Raw genomic sequence first — 26,053 nt, 5'->3', positions numbered from 1 at the left:
GGAACTAGACACAGTGTCCGATCACGGGTCCGGCGCGGGCTTGTTGACTTTTCTTTCCGCGGACCCGTTATTCGAGTGCCTACAGATACTTCTTCGCCCCTCTGTAGCTGCTACGATCTTCTACTTGCTGCGACGATCGTAGCGGGTCAATCAGCGTATCGGCGTATGCTCCATTAAGACACGGAGCCACAAAGTAACACTGGTGATTTAAAATGAATGCCGACGTAAAACAAAACACGCATTTAATTAAAGACGTTCCTAAAATACGTCTTAAGATAGCGGTAAATATACTTAACACGTTTGTTATTCCGCTGTAATGTATGGTTAAAGGAAAGATGAAATGCAAGCCTAACATAGTTAATACCCTTACCTTATTTTTGTATTATCCTTCCGCTATAGCGTACTGTTAATTTCATGTATAGTGCACAAGGCACTCTCTTTTTTCAGTTTACTTTTGAGTGACTTTTGCATAGGCCGACACGTTTAGGTTGAAGTATTCGTAGTAGCTTACAACAAGCTAAGAGCCCCCAATATACTAACAGAACATCTCAGAATGCGCCTAGAGGAGTTAGGAATTGCCCCCACTTTACTAGAAAGTTGTTTATTAGCCAGCTGATTTCCTCAACTTTTTGTGGTCGTCCCGCGCGCTGTCTTCTCTCATTGCGTACTCACTGTCAATGTCTTCATTGCCATCATTGTAGGAATCATTGTGAACGTCACCACTGTCGCCTACATTGCTTCTTTGCTGTCCAAGGGTGCTTGTGGAATCCGAAGGTGCTTGTGGAATCCGAGTCCCAGCACTGAAGCTGCTAGGGAAAACGGTTACGGGGTCGTTTGTTTTCCCAGCAGAGTTCGTAATGCCAGTGGTTTCACTCGCATTCATGACCTTGGCACTATGTTTTTCAGCACCTTCAGTGACACGGCTTGCAGGGGGAGATTTTGACGGTTTGGCGAAATCGGTCGAAGACGCTATGGTGGAACTGGAATCTTTGGCAGCGCTTTTGGCATCCGTGATCTTTTTGTTAATCGAGATCGTGGCTGCGCTCGCAACTTTCGTTGCATTTGCAGTGCCGCTGACGTCGTTATGAGTGTCGTTGATGTTTATACCGCTGTTGGCCCCATTGCTGGGAGTAAACTGTACGTCACCACTTTCTTTTGTGCTTGCAGTAATTCGCTTGGTCAATGAGCTAGGGGCCCTTGGAATTTTGTCGTGGCTGTTGGTAAACGGGATCATACTCGGAGCCATACGTGATTTGTTAGTGAAAGCACTGCTGGACACTTCGTCGTATTTTTTCGTACTGTCTTCAGAGGTCCTATGCGTGGTCCTTACAGTGCCGTTTCCCACTTTGTTGACGTGCTCAACTGTGACCCCCGAGGTGTTGCCTCTAACCAGCAAAACAATACTAGGAGAGAAACCAGCACTAGTGGTGAAATGTGAATAATCTTTGAGTTCATTTACATTGTCATCAACTTTTATGCCATAAGCATTAGAGTAAACGGGAAGAAACGTGGCGTTTCTGCTGCCTTCATTTGTCTTCGTGGTATTCCATTCTTCAGCCTTGAAGGATTTGCCACCACCGTTCTCGCGGGAGTTATTGCTGGCGTGTTTGCGTTCTCTCTTGCAGCTGCCAGAATTCGAATCCATACATCTGCTATCTGTGTTTAAGGCTACTTCAGCCTCAATCTCGGGTGCATTCACCAGATAAACAGATGGACTCTTTTCAGCATCACCATTCCTTTCAATGTCCGCTTTGTTCTTACTTTTTTGGTCATTGAAAGGAGCGCTGTGCAATGTTTTTAAAATTCTGCTATTCTGTTCACGATTTTCTTCGGCAAATAAGTTTTCAAGGACGGTGTTGCCTCTGTGGATGGTTGAAAAACGACTTAAGGCCACGCCTTTTTTGCTTTTGCCAATGTTGTAGTTGATGCTTGCTTTAGCCATGTTGACGTCCACTCCGGCACTGCCATCCTTGACAGCACGTTCGTCTCTGTGCGTGGCTGTGAGAAAGCTTGCAGCCCTCTCTGTCATCCTCTTATTTTCACGGCTGGCATTAACGTTTTGGCTCGACCCTGCACGTTTAGCTACTTCTAAAGCATTGTGACTGTCTCGGTAGTGTTTGGTGATGGGCATGTAGTCGAAATCATTTACGATTACGCTAGTGTCTGTATAGTCTTCGTCCTTAACGTATTCGCCGAGTTGAGGACTTTGCTCCGAATCCTTGAATATCGCAGCATCAAACTCTGCGTTTTTCGCGGCAATTTCAGCCGTACTCACCCGCGAGGAAACAGACGACCTGAATGTGGTGTCAGGACCTCTCGTCGCACTCTTCGTGGCGTTACTTTCCTGGCTTTGGCTCGAATAGCTTCGCGAGGCCGCTTCAAACGAGTCAGTCTCCTTTGGCGGACTTTCTCCGGTTACTAGAGGCACTTCGACGACAGCACTTTCATCCGCGTTATTCCCCACGCGCTGGTGTCTGTCGACGGCTTCGAGATAGCTTGCTTCGATACTTCGGTTGTGGCTCTCGCTCATTCCTGTACTGGCAGCAATGGCGGAGACCACGTGACTGTCAGCGTTATGTTTGGCGCGGAACGTGTCACTGAAATCTCCAACCATTGTAGCAGTGCCCGCAGAGTCTGCAACACGGTCGCTGTGACCACGGTTGAGCACTGTGTCTCCGAGGCCCGCGACGCCAGAGTCCAAGCCGGAGTTGTTTTCTTTGGCGATGGCGCTATTGGTAACCTGGTGGTTGAGAATCCCGCCCGCTTCGAAAGCTTCACTGGCTCCAATGTCGAGACTGTCGGCCTCGTCCTCGTTCTTGGTGTCGTTGCCCAAACCGCTGAGCGTAGCGTTGCCGTGCAAGACTTGGTCGTCGAGTATGAATTCCGCGACGTCGCGCTTGAGCCAGCGGGCCACTTCGGCGTAGTGAGAAGCCACCCACTGTATGTTCTTCTTGGCTGTCTGATCGATGTTCTCGAAAACCGCATTGTACCGTAGCAAGGACCAGTGGTTCCGCTTCAGCAGTTTGCTTACCTGAAGTTAAGAAAAGCAGAAAAAGCGCGCGTCGGCACAATGTCGTGCACTGACTACGTAGGTCCCAAGGCGTTGCCTTTTGCTGTGTAATTAGTGTTATACTCGAAGGAATGTGACGTCATAGTTTCGTGCGATGACAAGGGAGAAAGGCCCGATACAAAACAAATTATGGGCCCTCATCTTCCTCACCCCCTTCCCCTTTTCGGAAATTGAAACAGTGAGCGTGTGTGGGGGTTTACATGGCGTAATCCCCCCCCCCCCCTTGATGTTTCACGGACGCTATATTGAGTGTTTTCGCGAAGACTTGCAAAACATTTCTAGGGCGAAAATAATTTATTTATCCATCAACATATCAGTCACCAAAGCGTACGTGATAAAATGCGTGGCGGTCGGCGATAAAAGCTTTATTTAAGCGATATTCACTACGTATATTTAGGGAACCCACTTTAATTGCTGAATCGAAAGCAGCTGATCAAGGCCATGTTGGTTTGCTAGAAACTCTCCGGAAAGTAATATTGTTTTGCGATATACACCTCCAAAATCTGCAGCGAAATAAGTTATTTTTTGTTTTACGTAACATTGACCTGACATTTTTTTTTTCCAGAATTGATGACTGTCGCACCTATGCTTCTCGTATACATGGGAAACCTGCGATGGTAGCTCAGTGGATATGACAGTACGCTGCTGAACACGCAGTCACAGGTTTGATTCCGACCACGGTGGCCACATTGAGATGAAGGTGGAATGCAAAAGAGAAGAAAAGTCCGCTCATTTGCCGTGCATTGTGTGCACGTTAAAGAAACTCAGTTGAACAAAATTGATATGGAGTTCCTCTCTATGGCCTGCCTAGATCTGAACGTGGTTTCGGCAAGTAAAACCAAAGAATTTAGTTTTTTTTTTGACACGGTTAAGCTCTAAGATATATACGTATTTGGGTATTTCGGTTTTTCGAAGCGGACGAACGGATGTATGAGGATTTAATCCAGAGCCCGATATCTGTTACTGAGGTCAAAGTGAACCGCACAAGAAACACAAAGTCTGGCTGAAAGAAAATCAACTTTGGCTGAATGCTGTGTACCTCTAAGAGCTCTTCACTGCTTGAAATGTACTTGAAGACGGCCGTGAGTATGCCTTGAAAGTGGCGCGGATACCTGCATGTAAATTGAACATACGTGCAATGTGATTTACGTGTGAATAAACGAAGCATAATCGTGTTAGCAAGGACCACAGAGCAGCTGTTGTTGACCGAGCAATGCGTGCATATGTTAATGACCATCATAAAAAAAATAACCACCTTTTTTAAAAAAATAATGTTTCAGCAGTGCTTTTTTCGTAGGTAGCTCGTAAAAGCACTACCGCGAGCACCGTGGTTGTTATCTTGCACAGGCCTGAACCCCCCTCCCCCCTTTTCTCTTACCCCACCTCCTACCTGGACAATAATTGAAGACAGTCGGACTCAGGTGAGGGCAAACTGTTTCAAAGCGAAAGTATTTAAAAAATCGTTTTCAACCATAAAGAGAGATGTTCCAGGCTATACAATGGTGCGAACATGGGACAAGATTCACGCCAACTCTGCAACATAACGAATTCCCAATAACCTCTTATTTCATTTATAGATTGGTGCTTGATCGCAAACCACTGACTGTATGTAAATAACCACGCTGAAAGTGAACACAATAAAACACGCATGCTAACCCAATTTTACTGAATTTTACTCTTAAGAACACACTGAATCAACCACCTCAGATTACTCTTACGCCATTATTTGCTAAGGTGCCGATTTCTTTTATTTTTTATTTTTTTCTGATTCATCGCGTGTTCTCTGTGCGGCCGTCTTACTTAGCAAAGATAACAAAGCACTGCACAGTACAGCTTCTATGAGTATCATCGCACGTATTGATGACGCGTTTACACCCGCTTTTTCAGGCCATCCGTGGTCTTCAAGAGACGCGCTGTCTTCAACTACGAGCTCCTCAGCGGCAAAGACATTCTTTCGCTCGGGATAATCTATATCGTGTGAGCTAGACCTAATATACTTGTATAGCGTTCTAAGAACGCCAATGTTAAAAGGCGGATACTTTTCTTCCAGGGTAAGCAAAGCTTTGACTACCCACCGTGGTGGCATGGTGGCTTTGACGGTGCGCTAACAAGCCCGAGGGTGTGGGATCGAATCCAGGCCGCTGCAGCCGCATATCGATGCGGGTGAAATGCAAAAAACGCCCTTGTGCTTAGCATTGGATGCATGGTAAAAATCCTCAGGTGGGAAAAATGAAATCGCTGCCTCCATGACGAGCATCCTCATAATCAAACCATGGTTTTGGTACGTAAAACCACAATTTAATTTTGTAAGCTTAGATGGTAGACAGAGGGGTACCGTACTACACGTGGTAAGGTTATAGTTCCCGGTAATGCGCATTAATAACGTGCTCACATTATTTTCAGCTCTTTCCAGTTGGCGAGAATGTATTCGGCAGTCCGCAACCTCCAGAAGTTACCGCGTTTCGCTGCCTCTGTGAACAAAATGGGCACCATCCTCACAGAGGGAACCGAGAACTCCTCGAAGTATCTGCGAGGAACAAAGATGGTCACATTAAAATATAAAGTAAAGAACATATAGAGACACATACAGCCACAGATTTCCGACTTCACACTAAGCTTCTCTCCACGTGCCCTCTGATAATAATGTAGTGAGTGGCACTAGCGTGACTGTTTCACATGAAACCAATATTGCTAAATGATTTTCGTCATGGGAAGTTGCACTGTCCGATACGGGCCCGGGGACATTGCATCGCTTTGAACTGGCGGGCCCAACACATCCCGTCGCTCTAAGGGCCTCTGGACTATGAACGCTCAGAGGACTCACTTAGTACAATAACGGTTCCTTTAGCTCTCCTCCTTCACAAAGAAAGTTCGTTTTCTTCAGAAGCACTTAGAGCTCAGTGCAACCCATGCTTTCTTTCTTTAACGGCAATGCGATGTTATGCGAGACTTAAAAGGACTCCGCTATGCTTCAAGGCAACGTAGGAAACACCGTGATTAGCGGCTGTAATAAAAGTAACAGCGCGTGAGTACAAGGACAGTGAACCAGAAAAACACGACACGTGTCTTAATTTTGTTTTTTCTTCTAACCCAAGGCCTTACCAGTCATCTCGCCCTAGTTAGCCAGGAGCAAGTGACGCCCATAAATCGAGTTCCTGCTCTACATTGTCCAGAAATTTTTGTGGTGACACCGAAAAACTCAGGGGAAAGTTTAGTTTTTATCCCCCTTGGTTAGAATAAACGTGAATACAGACATGCTTTTTTGGAGGGGCTGCTGCTTAACAAATTTTGAATTACTATAATCACGTTTACGGAAACAAATTTATTTGTCAGCTGGAAGCACATATACAACAAAATTATACCAAACCGCACTACACCAGACTGGACCACATCAGACTGGACCACATCAGACTGGACCACATCAGACCAGACCACACCAGAAAATGCAAGGCAAGGCAGGGCAAGGCAGGGCTGGGCAGGGCTGGGCAGCGCAGGGCAGGGCAATACAAGACAGAACAGAACAGAACAGAACAGAACAGTACAGGACAAGACAAGACAAGACAAGACAAGACAAGACAGGACAAGACAGGACAAGACAGGGCAAGACAAGACAAGACAAGACAAGACAAGACAAGACAAGACAAGACAAGACAAGACAAGACAAGACAGACAGACAGACAGACAGACAGACAGACAGACAGACAGACAGACAGACAGACAGACAGACAGACAGACAGACAGACAGACAGACAGACAGACAGACAGACAGACAGACAGACAGACAGACAGACAGACAGACAGACAGACAGACAGACAGACAGACAGACAGACAGACAGACAGACAGACAGACAGACAGACAGACAGACAGACAGACAGACAGACAGACAGACAGACAGACAGACAGACAGACAGACAGACAGACAGACAGACAGACAGACAGACAGACAGACAGACAGACAGACAGACAGACAGACAGACAGACAGACAGACAGACAGACAGACAGACAGACAGACAGACAGACAGACAGACAGACAGACAGACAGACAGACAGACAGACAGACAGACAGACAGACAGACAGACAGACAGACAGACAGACAGACAGACAGACAGACAGACAGACAGACAGACAGACAGACAGACAGACAGACAGACAGACAGACAGACAGACAGACGGACGGACGGACGGACGGACGGACGGACGGACGGACGGACGGACGGACGGACGGACGGACGGACGGACAGACAGACAGACAGACAGACAGACAGACAGACAGACAGACAGACAGACAGACAGACCATGCCCTATATACATACCTTCGGAGCCGGCTTCTGTCCCTAGTGCATCCGAGGGCGAGTATGATGTTCCTGCGCTCGACGCCATCGCTCACCTGCTCGAGGCGCGTGCGAAGCACCGTCCACTCTGCTTCATCGCCGTCCTCGATGACGGTGCAGAACACGGTGAACTGGTGCTCCAAGAGGATCCTGATGAAGCATTCAGCCGAAGCAGCACGCCGACAGGAATCAGTAAAATGAGAATTTGCCAGAGTCAAAATCGCTAGACAACAGATGGCCTGCACCTTTTGAGCTGTAACGACATCCGAGAAAGCCGAAAACTAGCGCATTTCAGTGAGTGATATCGGCGGCAATGGACCCGTATAATCTGTAGCAAGGTGGACAGCTGGGCCACTCAGTTGGCGCTCATTTTGCTTGCAGCACAGAGGATAGAAACATGCAGGACGAGCACTGACGAACAATTGTCATTTTTAACAGGAAAACAAATACTATCGATCAATCTGCGTGCGCATACATTCAGTTCAAGTTACATTAGTTGGGTATATCGTGCACCCACTTCTTGTGGAAAGGTTTACTTTTGGCAGATATGGGCTGTTGTTTCAAAGAATGAGTGCTCCAAACTATGTCACCAATGGTGAGCAGTGTGGGTCGAAATATTTCGTTAAACGCACATGCGTGATAACAGTACAAATACCAGAGCGCACGTGAAACCTCGGAAGCGTTCCACATCAGGAAATTGGGTGTCAGTCTTTTCTTATTGCATTCTTGAACTAAAAATAGGTCTGGGGATAAATGCCTTGAACATAGAGTATGTGTGCATGGGTTGATATTTTGCCCATATTTCCCGTTTTTTATGCCAGTTGTTTGTTAGAACCTGACTCCTGGGCTACTATTGTGCTTACGTCTCTTTCGCGCTGCTAGCTAAATTAACACAATAATTGCTTCTTTCTTTCTTTCTTTCTTTTTTTTCTTTGTCTCTTACTCTCAAGCAAGCAGTGAACAACCCCCACCCCCCCTCTCCCCTTCGTCGTCTAGTTAGCTAAATTCACTTCGGGTTAGTCGTCTGGCGCAACACTAAAGCTTTACTTCTCACAACAGTGAATAGCGATTTCAAACCGGTTGGTGAGTTTGATACTGTTCATACTAGCATGACTGGAGAAAAGGCACTAGCCATTTATGTGGTGCCCTGGGCTTGAGTGAATGCATCTCAATAGCAACTTTGCGTTGAGCTGCTCCGCTCAAGATTACCTCTTTAAGACAGAGCCAGAGAAAAGGAAGTAGGTGGACAAAACACTTCTTACGGCTTCGATGTCGTCTGCGGCGACTTGTAACTGTCGAAGGCGTGCCTCGCCTCAATGAGGCACGGCCCGTACTTGTATCTGCAGGCCCACCGGTAGTGTATTATCCTCAGCTGCCTGCGTAACGGTTTCGCGCACTGCTGTATAAGCGACCTCGAGCAAGAAGCGCCACGACGACACGCGAGACTTTGCACACCTCTTGTCGTCGTCTTCATGCGTGTAGGACCACTTGAAGCTGTGGATGTGATGAATGAGAATCCGAATAATGAAGAGCTGGAAGCAAGAAAAGCAAACAAACGGTAAGTGTCACGCATCTCTAAAGCAGGCTCAAAGTTTATTGATGAGGGCAGCAAGTAGAGAACTGGCGAAAGATTAAAGACCGTTTTCCGCCTGCCGAGTGGTGAGGAAAGTGCCCTCCCACACTACATAAGGACAAATGTCCGTGGTGCAGTGAGAAACGCAAATTATACCACATAACATCGGCATGTCAACAAACTGACGTAGTCAGGATCATATCACACCCAAGTGCGAAACAATGGCAGGAACTGCTGTCCAGCGACTGCTGCGAAGACCAGCTAGGTCTAGTGCAGCGTGCACGTCGGACAGCAGAAGCCAGCGTAGCCCATTGCGATGGAGGACGGACGAAGCAGCGGGTCAAGACCTCCGGGAAAGACACAAGGAGGAAGGCTCCCCTGAAGAATCCGCCCCAGCCGCAGAAGAACACAATTACTAGAGCTTTCAGTCGTTTTCACTCGCTCACTTACTCACTCTTGCTTTCACGATGATTATGCTTCATAAGTACGCTACTAATGCACACTTTAAGAACAGCAGGTGTTTCACGTTTTTTTGCCAGATTGGAAACATGAGGGAGACGGAACGCAGTGATTGCCGTGATCTGTAAAGAGATACTTTCTTTTGGTAACTTCTGTGCAGCTTCGGCGAAAAGTCGTCGGAGACGACTTACGTAGTACTATCAGCAGAAATTTAAACCCGAAGAATTTCGAAATTACTGCAATGCATATACTTTTCGTTTCCAGGTTCCTGCATTTGTGACGATCGCTTAATTCAGACTTCAAAACATACTCTATGGACTACTCCATGCTTAGATACCGCCAAGGCTACAGAGCGATTATGTGTCGCACTATATATATATATATATATATATATATATATATATATATATATATATATATATATATATATATATATCGGTGTTTTATCAATTATTTTTTGTTCGTGTTTCAATACGTGCGTACGTACTTAGGTCCACCTGAAACACGCAATTTAAGCGCAGTCTAGTATCGCAGCGGATGCAATTAGCAAGAGCATATGCAACGCACACACCTGTTACGGCCGCCGTGAGTCACTGTACGTTACGCAAAAACACAATACATTCTGAGCATCATCGAATTCATGTTCCAAATAAATGCAGCTTTACAGGTGTGTCAGGTCTTGTCGTAATTGCGCCTCGTTCTCCTCTTCGCACAATACGTTAGCACACAACTTTTCTTCATAGTTATGCGCTGTCGTAATTTCTTATCGTGTTTTGTCATATCCTGTCCTGGAGCCCCATTTTGTAGCGCTTTTTTCTCGGATTCTAGCAATTTGTTATCAACCTCGCCAAACGCCCGACGACAGATCGCGTCTATGTCTGTGACAACGACAAAAAACAATGAGTGTGGAAAATGAAAAGGATGGTTACAAGATACAGTTCCTGTCATGTCGCAAAAATGGCAGAATCTGCAAGCGACCAGGAGACAAGCGGCACTCGCCTTCCACTTCTCGAGCACGACTCCGGTGCCGAGCATAGCCTCGAGGTACTCCCAGCGCTTGAGCACCGTCGTCCAGGGCAGGGTCTCCTTCTCCCGCCGCAGGTACTCGGACGCATGGAGAGCCGTGCCATACGGGACAATGCCCAGGCTTAGAAGAAAGGGCAAGTCATGCGGAAAGCCAGCAGGAGGCACACTTTGTTTACCCACTGATTACAAGTGCACTGACGCGTTTGATTCATTTGCAGTAATCCCAAGGCTTCAGTCGGGAATACGCCAGATGCGGCAGTGGAGAACATTGGACGAACGATTGAGTGTTTTTCCATGTGGAGTCATTATATCTATCTATCTATCTATCTATCTATCTATCTATCTATCTATCTATCTATCTATCTATCTATCTATCTATCTATCTATCTATCTATCTATCTATCTATCTATCTATCTATCTATCTATCTATCTATCTATCTATCTATCTATCTATCTATCTATCTATCTATCTATCTATCTATCTATCTATCTATCTATCTATCTATCTATCTATCTATCTATCTATCTATCTATCTATCTATCTATCTATCTATCTATCTATCTATCTATCTATCTATCTATCTATCTATCTATCTATCTATCTATCTATCTATCTATCTATCTATCTATCTATCTATCTATCTATCTATCTATCTATCTATCTATCTATCTATCTATCTATCTATCTATCTCCTAACTAACTAACTAACTAACTAACTAACTAACTAACTAACTAACTAACTAACTAACTAACTAACTAACTAACTAACTAACTAACTAACTAACTAACTAACCACCTGCACGTGGTGCGAAAAGAGGGCGTCACTGCCCCTTGTGACAGCGCGGAAAACGATGTGCCTAGCAGAAAGTTTCTCAGCTTACTGCATCGAGCCTTTTGCGGCAGACAGCATTAATTTTAAACGGACAAATTCTTAGGTTCCTAGGCAAAGTGATTTATATTACAAGCAGAGCTGTTCTAAGAGGACTGAAAGGTGCCAGGTTCAGAAATCAATTTAGCGCAAAACTGAAAGTATATAAGGGATTCGTTGGCAGCCTTACTCAGCCAACTCGAACACGTCGTCAATTATCCGGGCCCGGTTGATGACGTCAATATTCTGCGTCAGATAAGACCACAATTAATGAGATACGAGTTCGGAAAGTCGTTCGAAAATTTCTGGTACAAACTGCTGCTGATGCCTATTTCACTGTTCAAGCTTACGGGCTGCTGCAGCGTAATATACCGAATTAAAAAAAACATGAGGCGCTGAAATATATTTAGAACCTATATAAAATTTACAAAATGTCGAAGGTGACATTTATATTTATTAAGCTGCAATTGCGCTTGGTGCCAAAATCATGGAAAAGATTCGTAGTTTCGTACATAATCTTTTACTTTACGTGGCAACTTCTCTTACATTAAATGACCACTGAAACAAACTTTCACATTGGAGCACATACTATTCACAGAGAATACATAACTTGTGAGAGGTGTGGCTGTACGAACGTCACGTGCGAACCAGCTGAAAACGTCACTAGTTCGGAACATTTATCGAATAATGCCAATACTTATTTCTTTTTTTCAGAAGAAGGTTTGTCGGAGAGTGTTTGTACACAGGAAAAACGCGTCGAGTTGCGGCAATGCTAGGATCGCTGACGCGCACTTTGGTGAAGAACGAGTTACCGTGTGGTAGGTGTTCAGCTCCATGGTGATGAGGTTCCAGTTCCGGGGGTCGTAATTGACTCGGTAGTAACCACAGCCGCGTAGGTTCGCAATCAGCCAGTCGTCGTCTTTTGGAGCACTAGGAAGCTTGGCTGCAAAAAAAAGTTGGGCTCAACTTAATTCAACGTTATTTTGCGAGAAATGCCTGCAATGCATTTAGGCAGATCCCAAGCACTGTAGGAATCCATGTTATGTGAAGCACTCTGCAGGTAACCGAGTTTGAAATTCTGCAGTGCATTACCAGGCTGACGAACAAGTGTGTGTGTGAGGCAAGCCTATGCTTGGAGACAGCAGCAAGACGACGACGGGGAGGAGAGCATGACGCGATGCCAGTGGAATCATGGCTGATTTGTCGTACCCCGTCGAATAAACGTCACGGTGCAATGACGCACAGTTTACGTTATCTCGTGCAGTGCTTATGTTTGTGCAGTACACCGTTCACACGCTATGTCGAAATGCAAACGTGATATCGGGTGGATGCAGAGCGTGAAACGTCGATGTAGCAATTGCAAACTTGACTACCACGCGTACATAGACAAAAGGACTGAAAGAACGATGGCGACAAGCGCTGTCTTCCAACTAAATTTTTCTTTCGAATAACAAGAATTTATAACCAAGACACCAAGACAGGAACGCCACCTCCATTTAGCGATGTCATGAGGACTAAGATTATGCTTGATGTTATTCTAAGAAATTGTGAGGAGAGGTGCGTGTGCACAGAGAACTACATATAGTTCAATACATTAGCTAACTATTAGCTAAATGCCTAGAGTTACAGGGTTAGCATTTTAGACAAGACCATAACCTGAGCTCGTGCCAGTAGAAATAGCAAATTGATGCTCATCAGCGTTAATGCCAGCACGCACGCAAAAACGAAATTTCAACAACTTCATGACGAACACTCACTAGAACTGAATATTACGAATGTGTTATGCGGGACCATGTACTGGTATTCTAGCACCTCGTTCCAAAACAGGCAGAGCTAGAACGTCGGTAATTGTCCCCAGCTTGCTCCATAATTTGTCCCTAATGCACCCACCTTCTTTGGTCGTAAGCCAAAAAATGTTGCCCGTGTTGTCAAAGTCCATCTTCGTTCCATCAGTGTAGGTTACCGGGATACTCCACACAGTTTTCGATGCGCTGCCAAAAGCAATGCGAAAACGAAAAAGAAAATTAGCATGCCGACAGTAATCTCTTTGTAGGGGCACATGTACTACGCCTTAAATAAAGGGACTACAAAAATGGATACGAAGTTATTGATTTTTCTACTTTCAAATGAGCGTAAAAACGCCTAAAGTAATATTTGTTATTTCGAATATGTACATCGGCGCATGCTAAGGCACTGCAATAAATAAGGACAGGGAACGAATAAGCATGTGAATAGAACATTTGCAGGCAGATATAGCGATCAGACCAAGAGTACAGCGGTTTAAACCACACGGGAAATCAGTGTCGCTAAGTTGAGCACAATAATGAACTTCATTGCAGCAACGTCGTCACCCAACCTGCTCCGTAAAACTAGCATATCCCCGTTTTGATTCGTTTATAATACGCAGTACGTCGGTTAGAGCATGGTTTGGACACGAGCCCTTCATCGAGCGTTGAACGCGACGCACCCCAGTGCTTAAGAAGTGAAATAAGGCAAGTAGTGATTCCGGCGTATGCAGGTGCGTGCCCGTACTTTTGTCCGTATCTCTCCTGGCGTGCGACAGCGACCCTCTGGCCGTACACTCGGCTGATCGTCAGCAACGGAAATCCGGCGCTGTGAGTCCACGCGTGGGCCACGTGGGCACTAGGAAAGCTCTCGTTGTTCACCTGCACGACGACAGCACTCTCGAAAGTATTTCGACGGTCAAAGGAACAACTAAAACAAAAGCAAAACCTACATTTTAAGCATGGCCTATCACACGTTTGCCACTAGCTTTCATTGAAAGCCGAGGGCCGATATGCGAGATGCTGGTGTGAAAGTGAAAGATGAGTGACGATCAGTGCTGCCAACTCAGTGTGCCGTGTTATCCCTACATTGATACCCTAAAATCCATGCATTGCTTCACGACGTCGCAGACCCTTGTGCGTGCTTCTGCTCCCATCTTTCTATGTCTTGCTGAATGATAAAGTAAATTCATTTCTTTTTACACGGCTCACCATACTCGTCGCCGCCCGTTCCACAAGTTGTCATTTACTTTCGTAATGCATCTACGGGATACCAAGCTCTTGGAACTGTTAACGTACGAGGTGCTGTGAAAGTAGAAACATTGTCAACTGCCAAACGTGCGTTCTCGACCACGCAAAAGATAAAACTGGCCGTGCTTGAAAAGAGCCGCTTTTACATGCGCTGAGCAGCTGTAACACTCAGCCGCGATAATTCTTCGCCCTCTTTCGCGAAGAGGAGCAAACAAGGGTTTCCAAAACGAAGCATAGGTGGCAGTGCTGAACGGTCTTCTTGCACCTGGAGTGTCCACATAATTGCGGTCGCAATAAAAAAATAATACTCACATTATAAAGTTCCTCCCACAGGCTCTGCTCAGTTATAGTTTGGTGCTTCCATTTCACCATCAACTCCTGAAAAAAAAAGTCAAGCCGATTCGTTTCGCTGAACGTAACCTGTAGTGTAATTCAAAGTAGATAACACAAGTTTGATCACCTGCAGGGCGTTCCGAATGCCATTAGAACCGACAGCACTGTCGAACATGTGGAGCAGCAGTTCTCCCTTGAACATAAATGAGCACAGAACATTGAAACCGGAGCGTGGCTGCTTTCGCAAGCAACGTTAACCATTCCTTCCTTAACTGTATTTTTTATATGAGTTTACCTTGCGAACAGCTAAACTTGCATTGGTGCCCAGCGAGAAATAATCTCTGGATAGAGCAGGGATGTCTTGAGATGCTTCCAGACTGAGCATCTGCTGGATCTTTATTTCAAACCTGTCGTCGTCCTGCAACAACGTTTATTGACGATCCGGTTACACAATTTGTGAGAAATCAACAGAGAGTTTTAGATTATGGGATGCAAGCCACTTGTGTCCCAGCAAAAATCTAGCAGACCTTCTGTTCTTCGTTATGCAAATCGCTTGCGTCACCTAATCAATTTTTATATTACGATAGGCCCGCTGACGACAAAATCAAGACGAGCGAACTCTGGCGACAAGCATGCGATATCAATGGGCTAAGCGTTATCGCCGTAGCGCTATCCGCCACTTCGTGCAGTTCCGGGCAAAAGATGGCTGGCACCTACAACCGCAGAAGATTCTGGTCTATGACAGCCAGCTGCGTAGTCGACCAGCACTTTCAGTGGCACGAGGGTGCTAATATTTAATCCTCTAACTGGCAGCTCAACAATACTGTTGACATTACAAAAATATCTGCAAACACTATGCAAAAACAAACATTAGTCTGTGCCAATCAAGTTACCTTCATTTATGTACCCGCTCAACAGTGGTAGTCACAAAAATGTCGACCGTGACCAGCAGCAGTTGTTTCGGTGGCAAAAGTCAAAGACCTCGTCCGTATGGTCTTAGCGTGCGTGGCGGTCACATTATCACTAACGCGAAACTTTTCTTTGTTTAAGAAAGCAGTTATGTTTTTCTCTATTGAAGTGCATCTCAAGAACACACATTTACCTTGTCAAATCAAGTACCAAACAGAAGTTCTGGGCCATAAATTTGCCTCTCACCAGCTGGTCACCAATATTTTCGTCCCACTGTATCTCACCTAACATTCAGACAAACTCTTTCATACATCATTTGGTATTTATGTGAACAATATAAAGAAGAATTAAAGCAATAAAAACATTCTAGGTCAGGTCTTTCTTCCCTTGACAGTTAAAGGGTTAAACTTTTGTCGCGTATGAATCAGGTCGGCAGAGAAGCTATGGAGCCCCGTACACACCTCGGCGGACTTGGTGTTTTGCATTCTGGCTAGCGCGTACAGGATGTAAGCCTCCAGGGCCGCGTCCAGCCACAGCTCTCTCCAGGTGCGGAAGCTGACGAGGCCGCCAATCCACTGGCCGCGCGTTGTCATGCGAATGAAACAGGAACTGTATTTCAAGACTGTGACATTTCCTAAAAGCTCGTGGTCTCGACTCATAGGGCATGCCATTTTTCAAAAACTTATCTGTCGAAAAAAAAAAGGAAGTGCGTACATGGTCTGTCCTGGAGCAGAATTCACTCATTCATTCGTTGCAACTACAAAGACTTATGATGAAAGATTGATGAACATAACAGGTATTTGTAATATTGTAAGCATTATGCATAAAACATTCTCGCGCTCCGAGTTGCAAATAAGTTATTAGTAAGGCAACCGTAAAATGTGACAGTCAAGCTGTAGTATCTGGGAGCGAAAGGGTTCTAGTGTGCCTCTACTAACAACAAACAAACGGCTAGCGAGTTTTTCTTCCCTAGGCGATTTGCCTAGGCGACTGGTCAAGTACAGATAACCGAACGTCCACGTAACACTGAATATGGCGGAGTTTACCTCTTTCTCTCTGAGCCGAACTGCTGTTTCTCTCTGAAACAATAGTTCTCAGAATGGCGAAACCAACAGACCTCGAGAGCTAAAAAGGCTTCTGGCAACGTCCCGACTCACTTGCTTTAAGACGTGTCTGTAAACGGTGGACTCGGTCTGCTTCCTCGCGTCCAAGGAAAGGTTGTAACGTGTCAGGTATGAATTTGGGAGAAACACGATGCCCTCGCTTTCACAGGGCTCTGCTCCGGCCGGCGTTATGATGACATCTGTAAAAACGAAGACGCGATTGTTACATTCATCCGCAAGAAAGTGCATGTAAGCGACTACACTGTAGTCGTTCATTAAATCAGCTTAGACAGGGAAGTATCCACGCACAACCCCCTTTTCAGTCATTTGATGGGGAAAAAAAGTTAAGTATTACAGGAAAAAATACACGCCAAACTTGCGTGTACCAAGACTACTCTCGTCGTAAGCGTAGCTGTTTTGTTATTGCAGAAGCGCAGACTAGTTTTACATCTTAATATTCCTCTTACGTAAGCCCTTAAGGAATTTAACAATCACTGAAACTACGAGACCCAGAGAAGAAGTGCGATGAGTTTCGTAAATTTGTTGTACCCATTTATGCAGATATGTCAATATTGCTACGTGCTTCTCCTCTGTAACTGTTCAATGAAATGCACGTGGCAGGCGACGTGATGCTACGTAATTTTTCTTCAGTATAAATGACAAAGACAACAACAACGACGATGACGACGACGGTGAATGCTCTGTGACGAGGCCAATGTCGGCTTCCCAACGGAATGGCCTCGTCAAATGTTTAAGCAAACGATGGGGAGTCCGATACGCCGTTCCGTTCTCCCAAGGCACCATTCAATAATATATAGAGGTGAGAGCAATAAACCTCCATTTACGCTGCATCAAAGAGGCGTGCGGTAAAGGCCGCAGTGGAAGCCAACGCCTGAGCAGCTGGTGCCGCCAGTAAGAGGTGGTGGCGCTTTCTAAAACGCAGGCTACTGCGGACAAGTGCTACACGAACGTGGAATTAATTATGCGTGTCAACGAATCAAACTCCTTCTTCCTTCAAAATTCTAGCCACACGGCGCACCACTTCTTGTGAAAGCTCTACGGTGTCATTATCTGACCCTCTACCAAACAATATCTTAACTTTCGTGCTCGCGTTTGAGTCCTGAACGAGAAAAACAGAGCAATTGAGTGGCTCAACGATTACTAATCATATGAAGACGGCGAAGATGAAGCCGCGTGAAGCATTCTATATATAACCGGAGGCTTTCGACTTCATATGGTTGGTACAAAGAAAGCATGCGATATGCGAATCGCTGCTCGCCAAGAAAAAGAAATACGAGCATTTTTCTTTTTCTTTCGCTGAGGTTAGAAGGGGCTGCATTTGAGGCGAGCTGCTGCAACGTCCGTACCTAGCTTAGGAAGCGGGTAGCGAGTCCGAAAATACTTCTCGTAGAGTTCGAGGCAGGTGTTCGCGGTCTGCAGGACAAACTCGGCCCGAGTGTGAGAAGATGGCTCGTACCACACTTTTGCCTGAAAAAAAAGAACACGTTTATGCACGTTAACATCGTTAACATCGTCACATGGATCTGTGACGTACTCGATTGTGACGTCGTGTGGCAATACAATGAAAAGAAAAACATGTATAAAAAAATAAAGAGGACAATAGATTGGAACTTGTGCTAGTAACATTACTCAGTAACCGGTTAAAGTTTTTGTGGGATTTCTTTCAAAGATTTCGTAGGCATCGCCGCAGCGGAATGCATTATCAGGGACGGAACCTGCGGGCACGACCCTTTTAGCAAAGAACAAGTCCTCGTAGTCTTTCATCCTGCGACCAGTTGATAATTGATATTTCCTCCAAATGTTCACGACAACATAACTCAAAGCCTCTGTTCCAAACATCTCGCCCAAATAGCGGGAATAGCGTCAGCTTCCATACCCTTCTCCGCGAACACTTGCTTTCGAATGTGGCCTAACAAATCCTTAGGACTGATCGTATTGAATAAATAAAGAGAGTCTAAACCAAGAGCTACGGTTATGGTAGCCACTGAAGCTACATTCATTTGCACCCATTTATTTTGGCTTTTTTTTTCAGCGTAATGCGAACTTATTCAGAACGTGTGGAAAAGAGCGGAGTATAGAGGGGATGCAAATTTAAGTTGCTGTGCAACAAGTTTGGGGGAAAGTCCACATCTTTTCAAAGAGCCCCGCAAAAGCAAAGGTCACTCAAGACACTAAACGCACTTCAAACCATTTACCTACACTAGGTTACTCCACGGTAGAAAGAGGAACTGGCTTACGATTCCTGTTCCAATGTTCTTGAAGTCGGTGACAGCAAACCCCAGTAGATAGGTCGGAATTGGAGGGGTGCGAACAAAGACGTCGTTGACATAGTCGTTGTGGTTGGCACTAAGTAAAAAGAGAGGTAGAAGTAATGCCCGATAAGGAAATACAGTGGCGGCGATCGACATTTTTGCGCATGCGTGCGTGGGGGCGGGAATGTGTTCATGTGAATGATCAAGAAAACAAGTGAACAAATCTGACGGTACTACACATTCTTGCTAACGGCGTGCCACTTATTTAGCACTAGTGCGTGCGTGTGTGTGTGTGCGTGTGTGTGTGTGTGCGCGCGCGTGTTTGTGTGTGTGTGTGTGTGTGTGTGTGTGTTTGTGTGCGTGCGTGCGTGCGTGCGTGTGTGTGCGTGCGTGCGTGCGTGCGTGCGTGCGTATGCGCTTGTTGTCTGCATTGTGCCGGTAAAAGGAATGCAAGGTTCTTCAATATTTTAATAACGTGACCGGGAGCGTCGACCGCCACATCGGTCTGCTAGACTATTCCACTGAACCTGGAGTAGTCCCTGCCGCTTACCAGCGCATCTATCGTAGCCATTGTGCAAATAAGCAGCAGGGGATACCTGGAGCTCAGTGGTATAACCTAACAGAAAATGCTGTTTGTTCTGTGCGCATGCACCTGGCCGTCGCTGGTTATTTGTTGAGGCATTATTGAAAAAAGACATGCATCTCTTGTTGACGTTGATATAAGCAAACAGTTTTCGGATGTGTTCATGTATAAAAATATAACACACTTTATCCCATGCGCCTACTATGCGCGGCGCTTCTGGTGCGTTTGATGCGGTGAAACTTGCATCAGCGCTTGAATAAAAAAGAAACAAAAATGGTAGGCCACCCTAATCTATGACTCAGGTGCCTCTTAGTGGCACTCGCACCTCCGCGTTGATGTTCTTTAGACGAACGCAACGCGCGAACCCAACCCGGAGGCAGCCGCTTTCCATTAATTAGCCGGTTAAATATCATGCCACCTTCTTGTGTGTGACATCATTAATGACGTCATTACTTCCGCTTTCTACTTCCGGGTCTCCAGGAATTTCGCCAAGGTAGTGGCCACGTGGCGGGTCTCTAAAGTCTGTGATTCTGTGCTATGGTGTGCAGCAATCAGTAATATTGAAATAATTATAATTACTCCAGACACTTCAGTAACTCATCTTGTAGGTCAACTTATGCTGTGATACCATACCTCTAATGAAACCCATTAATTTTGTACTGTGCTTTTGTTTGTCTATTTTTTTCTGATTTATCTTGAATTTCGTCCTCAGTCGCCTCAGGAGGTGAACCGGAAGTGCTGCGCAAGAAACAAGGGTGTCACTCGATGATCGTGCCAGTAAAAAAAAAAAGAAAAAGAAAGAAAGAGAGGCGGAAGGCGAGGCGAGGTCTGCTGTACGCTGTCTATTGTGGTCCACCATTTCATTTCTTTCTTACAAAAGTTAAAGGACCACTTGAGCGAGCAACGTTGCAGTGTGGCGCATTCTTAAAGAGGTTCAACATTACCCGCACAAGAAGCACACAGTGCTTCTTGTGCGGGTAATGTATCATTGCACGACGAGCTGCTTTACGCTCTCCCGAGTCGCTCTGCACTCGCTGCCAACCATTATAACGACGTACCTCATTTCAATCTTGAATATAGGCATGCTAGCGATGGAGCTGAAGTCCTTGCGCCTCAGTATCTCCACATCAAAGGTGGCCCGGAAAGAAGGCTCGTCGAAGCACGGGAAGACGCGGCGTGCGTACGTTGGCTTCATGCGCGTGAGAGCCATCCAGCTGGACGATGAATGTGGAGAGGAGAGGGGTAAATACGTGACGCCGTAACGTTTTGTCGGTTATGAGACAAAATGACAACGTCGTGCTCTCACGACAAAAACGCTCTGATGGTGATGATGTTGACGACCGAAATGATAACACTTCGTCAGTGGAGAACAAGGAAAGTCCCCACGACGTCAATTATTGCTTACAAGCGAAACAGAAATTAAGCATAAAATAAATAATTAGTGTATTGGTACATATCAAGGCTGCGAACTCGAACCATATAGCGCACTCGCATACGAGAGGCACCCAGCTGTCAGTTCATTCCAGAAGCAAAAAATCACCTTCTATAGATCTGTTTTTCTGATGGAGTACTATGCTGGTGTGTTGCTTCGTATTACTGGTTACGCATATATCTATGAAATCGTTCGAAAGACTGTAAGCCGTTAGTTAACTTCTTGGAAGGCTTGTATTGTCCGACTTTCGAACACTTTCTTTTTGTCCACAGAGTGGCGTTAAACTGCAGCCGTATTCAGCCAAAGTACATTGATATCCAACTGTTTCAGATCGGTGTTGAGTATTGTATTACGGGAAGAGAAAGAAACGCCGTATTACGCAAGCTCACCCTTCCGACCCGTTCTTGTGCTTGTAGGACACCTTGTAGAGCCCTTTGGGCCAGCTGCTCACCCTTCCAACGTAACTGATGGAGATGTTGTAAACGACTTGCGCGTGCAGGAAACTCGCCAGCTCAAGTGTCACCTGCTGCGTGCTATTGTTGACCTCGACACGACGCACTTGGATGTCGTGAACGGCGCTTCTGTTGGCCGCCACCACGTTGAAGGACACCTTTGCGTTGTTCACCTGAGAAGACCATTCGCCCAAGAGTTGCACTACAAGCGAGACAGTCGCCTCAGCTGTAAAGGGAGAGCTGGCATTCGCCTTTAGCGTATACGCATGATGCACAAGAACTGAGCCGCGAACAAGAAACGAAGCCAGGGCCATATGCGAACAAATCTGCAGGACTTGGTATCTCGAACATGGTAACTGCGCGTCATTAGAATGAGAAAGAAATCAAAATGTCTACCGGTAGCGTTCTAACCAATGTTATAGGGGACGATGGTGAGCTATGGTAGGACGGATACTAGGGTGAAATGGTCGTTCCGCCCCAATATATACGATGCAGAGCGAACTGGCGGTTGTTTTAATCTCAAAGGCAGTAATTAATACATGAAGCTCTTGCACGGCAGTGTGAGCGTTGACAGTATCGCAATTATGGTACAGATCTAGCACCAACTGTCGATCTACGAGAAGCTGCACGTATAGCCAGCGCCCTCACCTGAATTCCAGCGGCGTGCAGCACCACCTGGCGAGTGCTCTCGACGCACTTGGCGGTGATCTTGACCACGCCGGTCAAGACGAAGCGCGAGCCGTCGTTGTGCGGATGGAGCAGCACGCTGTAGTGTCGCGGAACCAGGTGCTTGGGCAGAGGCGTCGACGCCGCGACGTTATCCTCCTGCTTCATATCGTCCTCGTCACCTGCGATGCGCGGCGTCGTCTGCGACCGCGTTTGTTGCGGCTGCTGCTGCTGCTTCCGCTTCTGCCGCGGCCCCGAGAGTGTGGTCGCCACTTCTTTCCGCTCCCGGACCGTGGTCCTTCTCGCCCGCCCAGCTCTTGTCGTCGTGACCCTCTGGCGTCTCCGAGGGTGTCTGGTGGCAGGCGCGGTGCGCCATCCGGAATGTTGCTTCCTTGGCGTCCGTCTCGGCGAGCGTCGTCGCTCCGCACGAGCGCCTTGGTGCCGCCGCTGCGGCGAAGGCGTCTTGGCCACCAGGAGGGGCGCCGCGGCGAGGTGGGGCGTAGAACGCGACGGCCGCCGGCTGGTCGTTTCGCGCGCTACGGCGACCAACGCGGGAGTCTCGACCGCAGAGGTCGGCGCCTCGTCGTCGTTCACGGGAACCTCGTACGCTGCTCGCCCCGCGCCGTGCACGTAGGCGGACGCGCCGACGATGGCCAGGATGGCACCGACGAAGCCGACGAACGCGATGGTGACGTTACGGTTCCTGACGCAATAGTTGTTGCGAAAGGCGCGGAAGCGGCTCTTCTCGTCGTCCCAGCTCGGCGTGTCGATGGTGTAGCTGCACTGGGGGCGATCGCCCCGCAGCCGCCGCATCTTATCCGCCGAGGAGGACGGCCGCATACTTTCCTTTTTTCTTGGGGTTACGGCAGCGAGGCGATGCCTGCAGGTGAGTGGGGCCAATGATCCCGAGCGTTGTAACTGTACGCTTGTACGATGACGATGATAACCTTAAAGGGTGTGGCATCTGCCCACCCAAGGGTATTTGCCGTGAGTCGGGCGGATTTCAGATCTGTATACTTGGGGTATGAATTTAGATAGATGCAATTATATTAAAGAAAGACAATTAGAATAGAGAATCTTTCTGAAGGAACAATGAAGGCTATCTACAAAACAGAACGAGCAAAGAAACAAATGATCGATGAGATTAACAATAAAATTTACCGGATTCGCGAAACAATTTCTCTACTGCGATGCACATATCCCTGTGGGAGTGTCCCAGCCAGCGGCGCAGCTAGGTCGTCTGGCACCCGGGGCCTCTAGGTCTTCTGTCACCCCCCCCGGGTGTATTCGAGGAAGTCGATGATATCAACAATTTCCGGGTGTCTTCAGACGTATATGACACACTCCCCCCCCCTCCCCCCCCAATGGCCCCTTGCACACGGGGCCCATGGCCCCCCGGCCCTCCCCTTGGCTACGCCATTGGTCCCAGCGCAGAAGCCCCGAAAGACAGCAGCAGAAGAGAGCCCAACGGCAGGTCAAGCAGCCACTGTGTAATTTGCAAGGTTCTTTTCCTCAGAAAGGAGATACACCTGCAGTCCAGTTAGTAGCGATCTATTGTTTCGGATTCGTTGCAAAAGTATCACAACGAAGAAATCGCCAAAGTAGGGGTGAGACTGGACATCGCGGACTCGTCTTTGTAACTTCGAACTGAGGTATTTTTCAAAACTTCCAGCTCGAAGAGGGCTGTAACGGCTGTAATTCAGTAGAGCATGTGATACACCTAATTTTGCCGTCAAAAGGGTGCACCTACGAAACCTGACCGAAGCAACATAACACATCGTTGGAAGGAGAGAAAGCACAAGAGAACTCTGGGTTCAGGCATCCATACTCACCGCAAACTCTGCGAATGACATGGAATCAGTATACACAGAGTTAACATATGCGGTTCACCGGGCGAAGTATGACTATATCTTACGCAAGGTTAGAACAACAGCTAGATATTCTGCCAGGATATTGGAGTGAAGGCTGGGAGCCGAACAAAAAAAGGCCTCTCCATTGACGATAAAGAGATGACAACTTCCACCTGCTCCTGACACTGTGAAGTATTAGTAGTTGCTATAACGTCTATGTGAAAGTGATTCAAGTGGTCTTGGAGTAAGTCTTTAAGGACATTACAGGGAAGCTGCTCTGCATTGCTGGGGCATATATCACCATGGTTAATTACGAACGAAATTGAAATACTGCTTACCGTGATTAAATCCTAGATATGTAGATTTAACGGATCCAATAACGAGTGGAGTGGAGTGTGAAAGCGAGGCCATATTTCAGAAAGAGAGCTGGCTAACTAATAAAATTCGATTGGGAATGTCTCAGCGGACAGTCACATAGCCTTGATAATATTTTCACAGCTAGCACTTCAAATCTAACTTCTAGGGAAGAAAGTTGTGATTCCATGAAGGGCACGGTGATCGCTACAAACTTCGGTGGCTCCAGATATAAGAGAATCGCTTTTCGTTCCAGCATAATTGGATGACGTAGCTTTTAAGCTGGTGCACTTAGTAATTCTGATATCTCCTAACTCTGGTCTAGGATGGATGTACATGGGGTAAATCATTCCCCATGGGGTATGTGGGGTAAGTCATCACCGATGTGTGTCTCCACATGCCCCATCGGTTATTGCTGGCTCTTCTCAATATATCCACTGAGCGGGAAGCTTTTCAGTTAGTTTTTAAATATGCACACGTCCCGCTAGGCTTTTAGTCATACATAATTCCAAGATACTGGATTTTTTTCATCTTGTGGAATAACTGCATGATAGTATGAAAGGGGGGATATTCACAGGCTCTAGTAAAGACAGCGCTCTTGTTTACATTAAAGGTCAAGCGGATACCGTCTGGTGCTCCTTGCAAAGCGTTACAAGTGTTCTTTAAGTGTTTGTACAGTGACTGAGTATCACCTGCCGAAGCAAAGAACGCCATATCATCGGCGCAAACGTACGTGTTTGCATTCTCATGAGAAGGAACGAAATTTGAGCAAGATGTCGAACAAAAGCGGAGATAAAACTGCACCTTGGGGAAAACCTCGCGCTCGTTCGTATTTTCCCGACGAAATCTCACTTCGTAGGTTGTAGAATTTGCTGCCCGGCAACAACTCAGCAGAACACGCTACAAAGCATACGGGCAAGTCAATGTCGTGCATCATTTCCGAGTATTCTACACTGTCGCACACTTCAGAAACATCCTGGGTAACTGGAGCAGCATATTGTCGGTGGCGTCGTGCCAACTGAATTCTGCTCGCCAGGTGGACGTGGGCGCAGCCGATCGACATCCCTGGCCTAAATCTAATGTAGCAAGTTGACAAGGGACGCTGCTGTCCTCAGTAGGAGCACGGCCGCTCGCACCCATAATCGCCTCGCAAGCCTATTACGGTATCTATTTCGAGGCCACACTGTGGGCTTCCCGAAAACGCATAACAGATATAAGTTCGTCAGTTTTGGAGAAGGAGCTGGGATGTAGAGCGCTAGCTTAATTCGAAGTTTAGGAGTGTCCAGGAATGTGAACTTTGACCCGTGGGATACAATGCATCAGGCGAGGAACGAGGCGCAGTCCACGCCACGCATTGGTGCCTCTCGAAGCCGTTCCACTAAAATGATAAAGGCATTTGACGTTGATCGAGGGCATTTTGCATCACGTTTCGTGTGGTAACATGGGCTGTTGAGCCCGGCAAAAGGGAACGGCGGAAGAAAATGAAATAACTCGTACTCACGGTTCGCAACGACCGCCGCGCTCTGCAAGCTTCTTTTCTTCTTCTGCTGCGTCACGTGCCTGCTTGCACGCGGTAAGAAATGATAATGATTAAGAATTGAGTTCAGATACTCTGCTTTCGGTAAGAGGCGAATCTGCACCGTGATCATAATATACTTTCTTGTTTCCCGCATTATTTTGTAACAGTAAAGGTAAACGTAAAGTTTGCGAAGACGGCGTAATTTCGGTTA

The 26,053-nt window shown here is 46.6% G+C and overlaps 1 protein-coding gene across 1 annotated transcript; it reads right to left on the bottom strand.

Moving 5' to 3' along the window:
* Positions 1–577: 577 nt before the first annotated feature.
* LOC135916046 (uncharacterized) lies at positions 578–25,879 on the bottom strand. The gene is made up of 22 exons (XM_065449262.1): positions 25,825–25,879; positions 22,102–22,999; positions 21,391–21,626; positions 20,628–20,783; positions 18,972–19,080; positions 18,081–18,201; positions 16,768–16,913; positions 16,072–16,185; positions 14,997–15,119; positions 14,829–14,894; positions 14,681–14,746; positions 13,866–13,999; positions 13,224–13,324; positions 12,146–12,276; positions 11,524–11,579; positions 10,437–10,584; positions 8,861–8,937; positions 8,668–8,781; positions 7,388–7,555; positions 5,463–5,597; positions 4,110–4,182; positions 578–3,031 (listed from the first exon to the last, which is right to left on the bottom strand). The coding sequence occupies exons 2-22, from the start codon at positions 22,957–22,959 to the stop codon at positions 605–607; spliced, it is 5,559 nt and encodes a 1,852-aa protein (XP_065305334.1). The 5' UTR covers positions 22,960–22,999; positions 25,825–25,879; the 3' UTR covers positions 578–604.
* Positions 25,880–26,053: the final 174 nt, after the last annotated feature.

The sequence above is a fragment of the Dermacentor albipictus genome, chromosome 4 (genome assembly GCF_038994185.2).
Source record: "Dermacentor albipictus isolate Rhodes 1998 colony chromosome 4, USDA_Dalb.pri_finalv2, whole genome shotgun sequence".
In the NCBI taxonomy this organism is placed as follows: domain Eukaryota; kingdom Metazoa; phylum Arthropoda; class Arachnida; order Ixodida; family Ixodidae; genus Dermacentor; species Dermacentor albipictus.
The sequence above is the reverse complement of the archived record's forward strand: the minus strand, read 5'-3'. Positions and strand labels throughout refer to the sequence as shown.

Excerpts from the sequence above, each read along its gene's own strand:
- LOC135916046 (XM_065449262.1), bottom strand. The coding sequence starts at position 22,959 with ATGCGGCCGTCCTCCTCGGCGGATAAGATGCGGCGGCTGCGGGGCGAT. Across the intron at positions 15,120-16,071 it reads AAAACACCAAGTCCGCCGAG|GACGACGACAGGTTTGAAAT; the intron begins GTGTGTACGGGG and ends ACGTTGTTGCAG. Across the intron at positions 14,895-14,996 it reads CAAGTTTAGCTGTTCGCAAG|GGAGAACTGCTGCTCCACAT; the intron begins GTAAACTCATAT and ends TTTATGTTCAAG.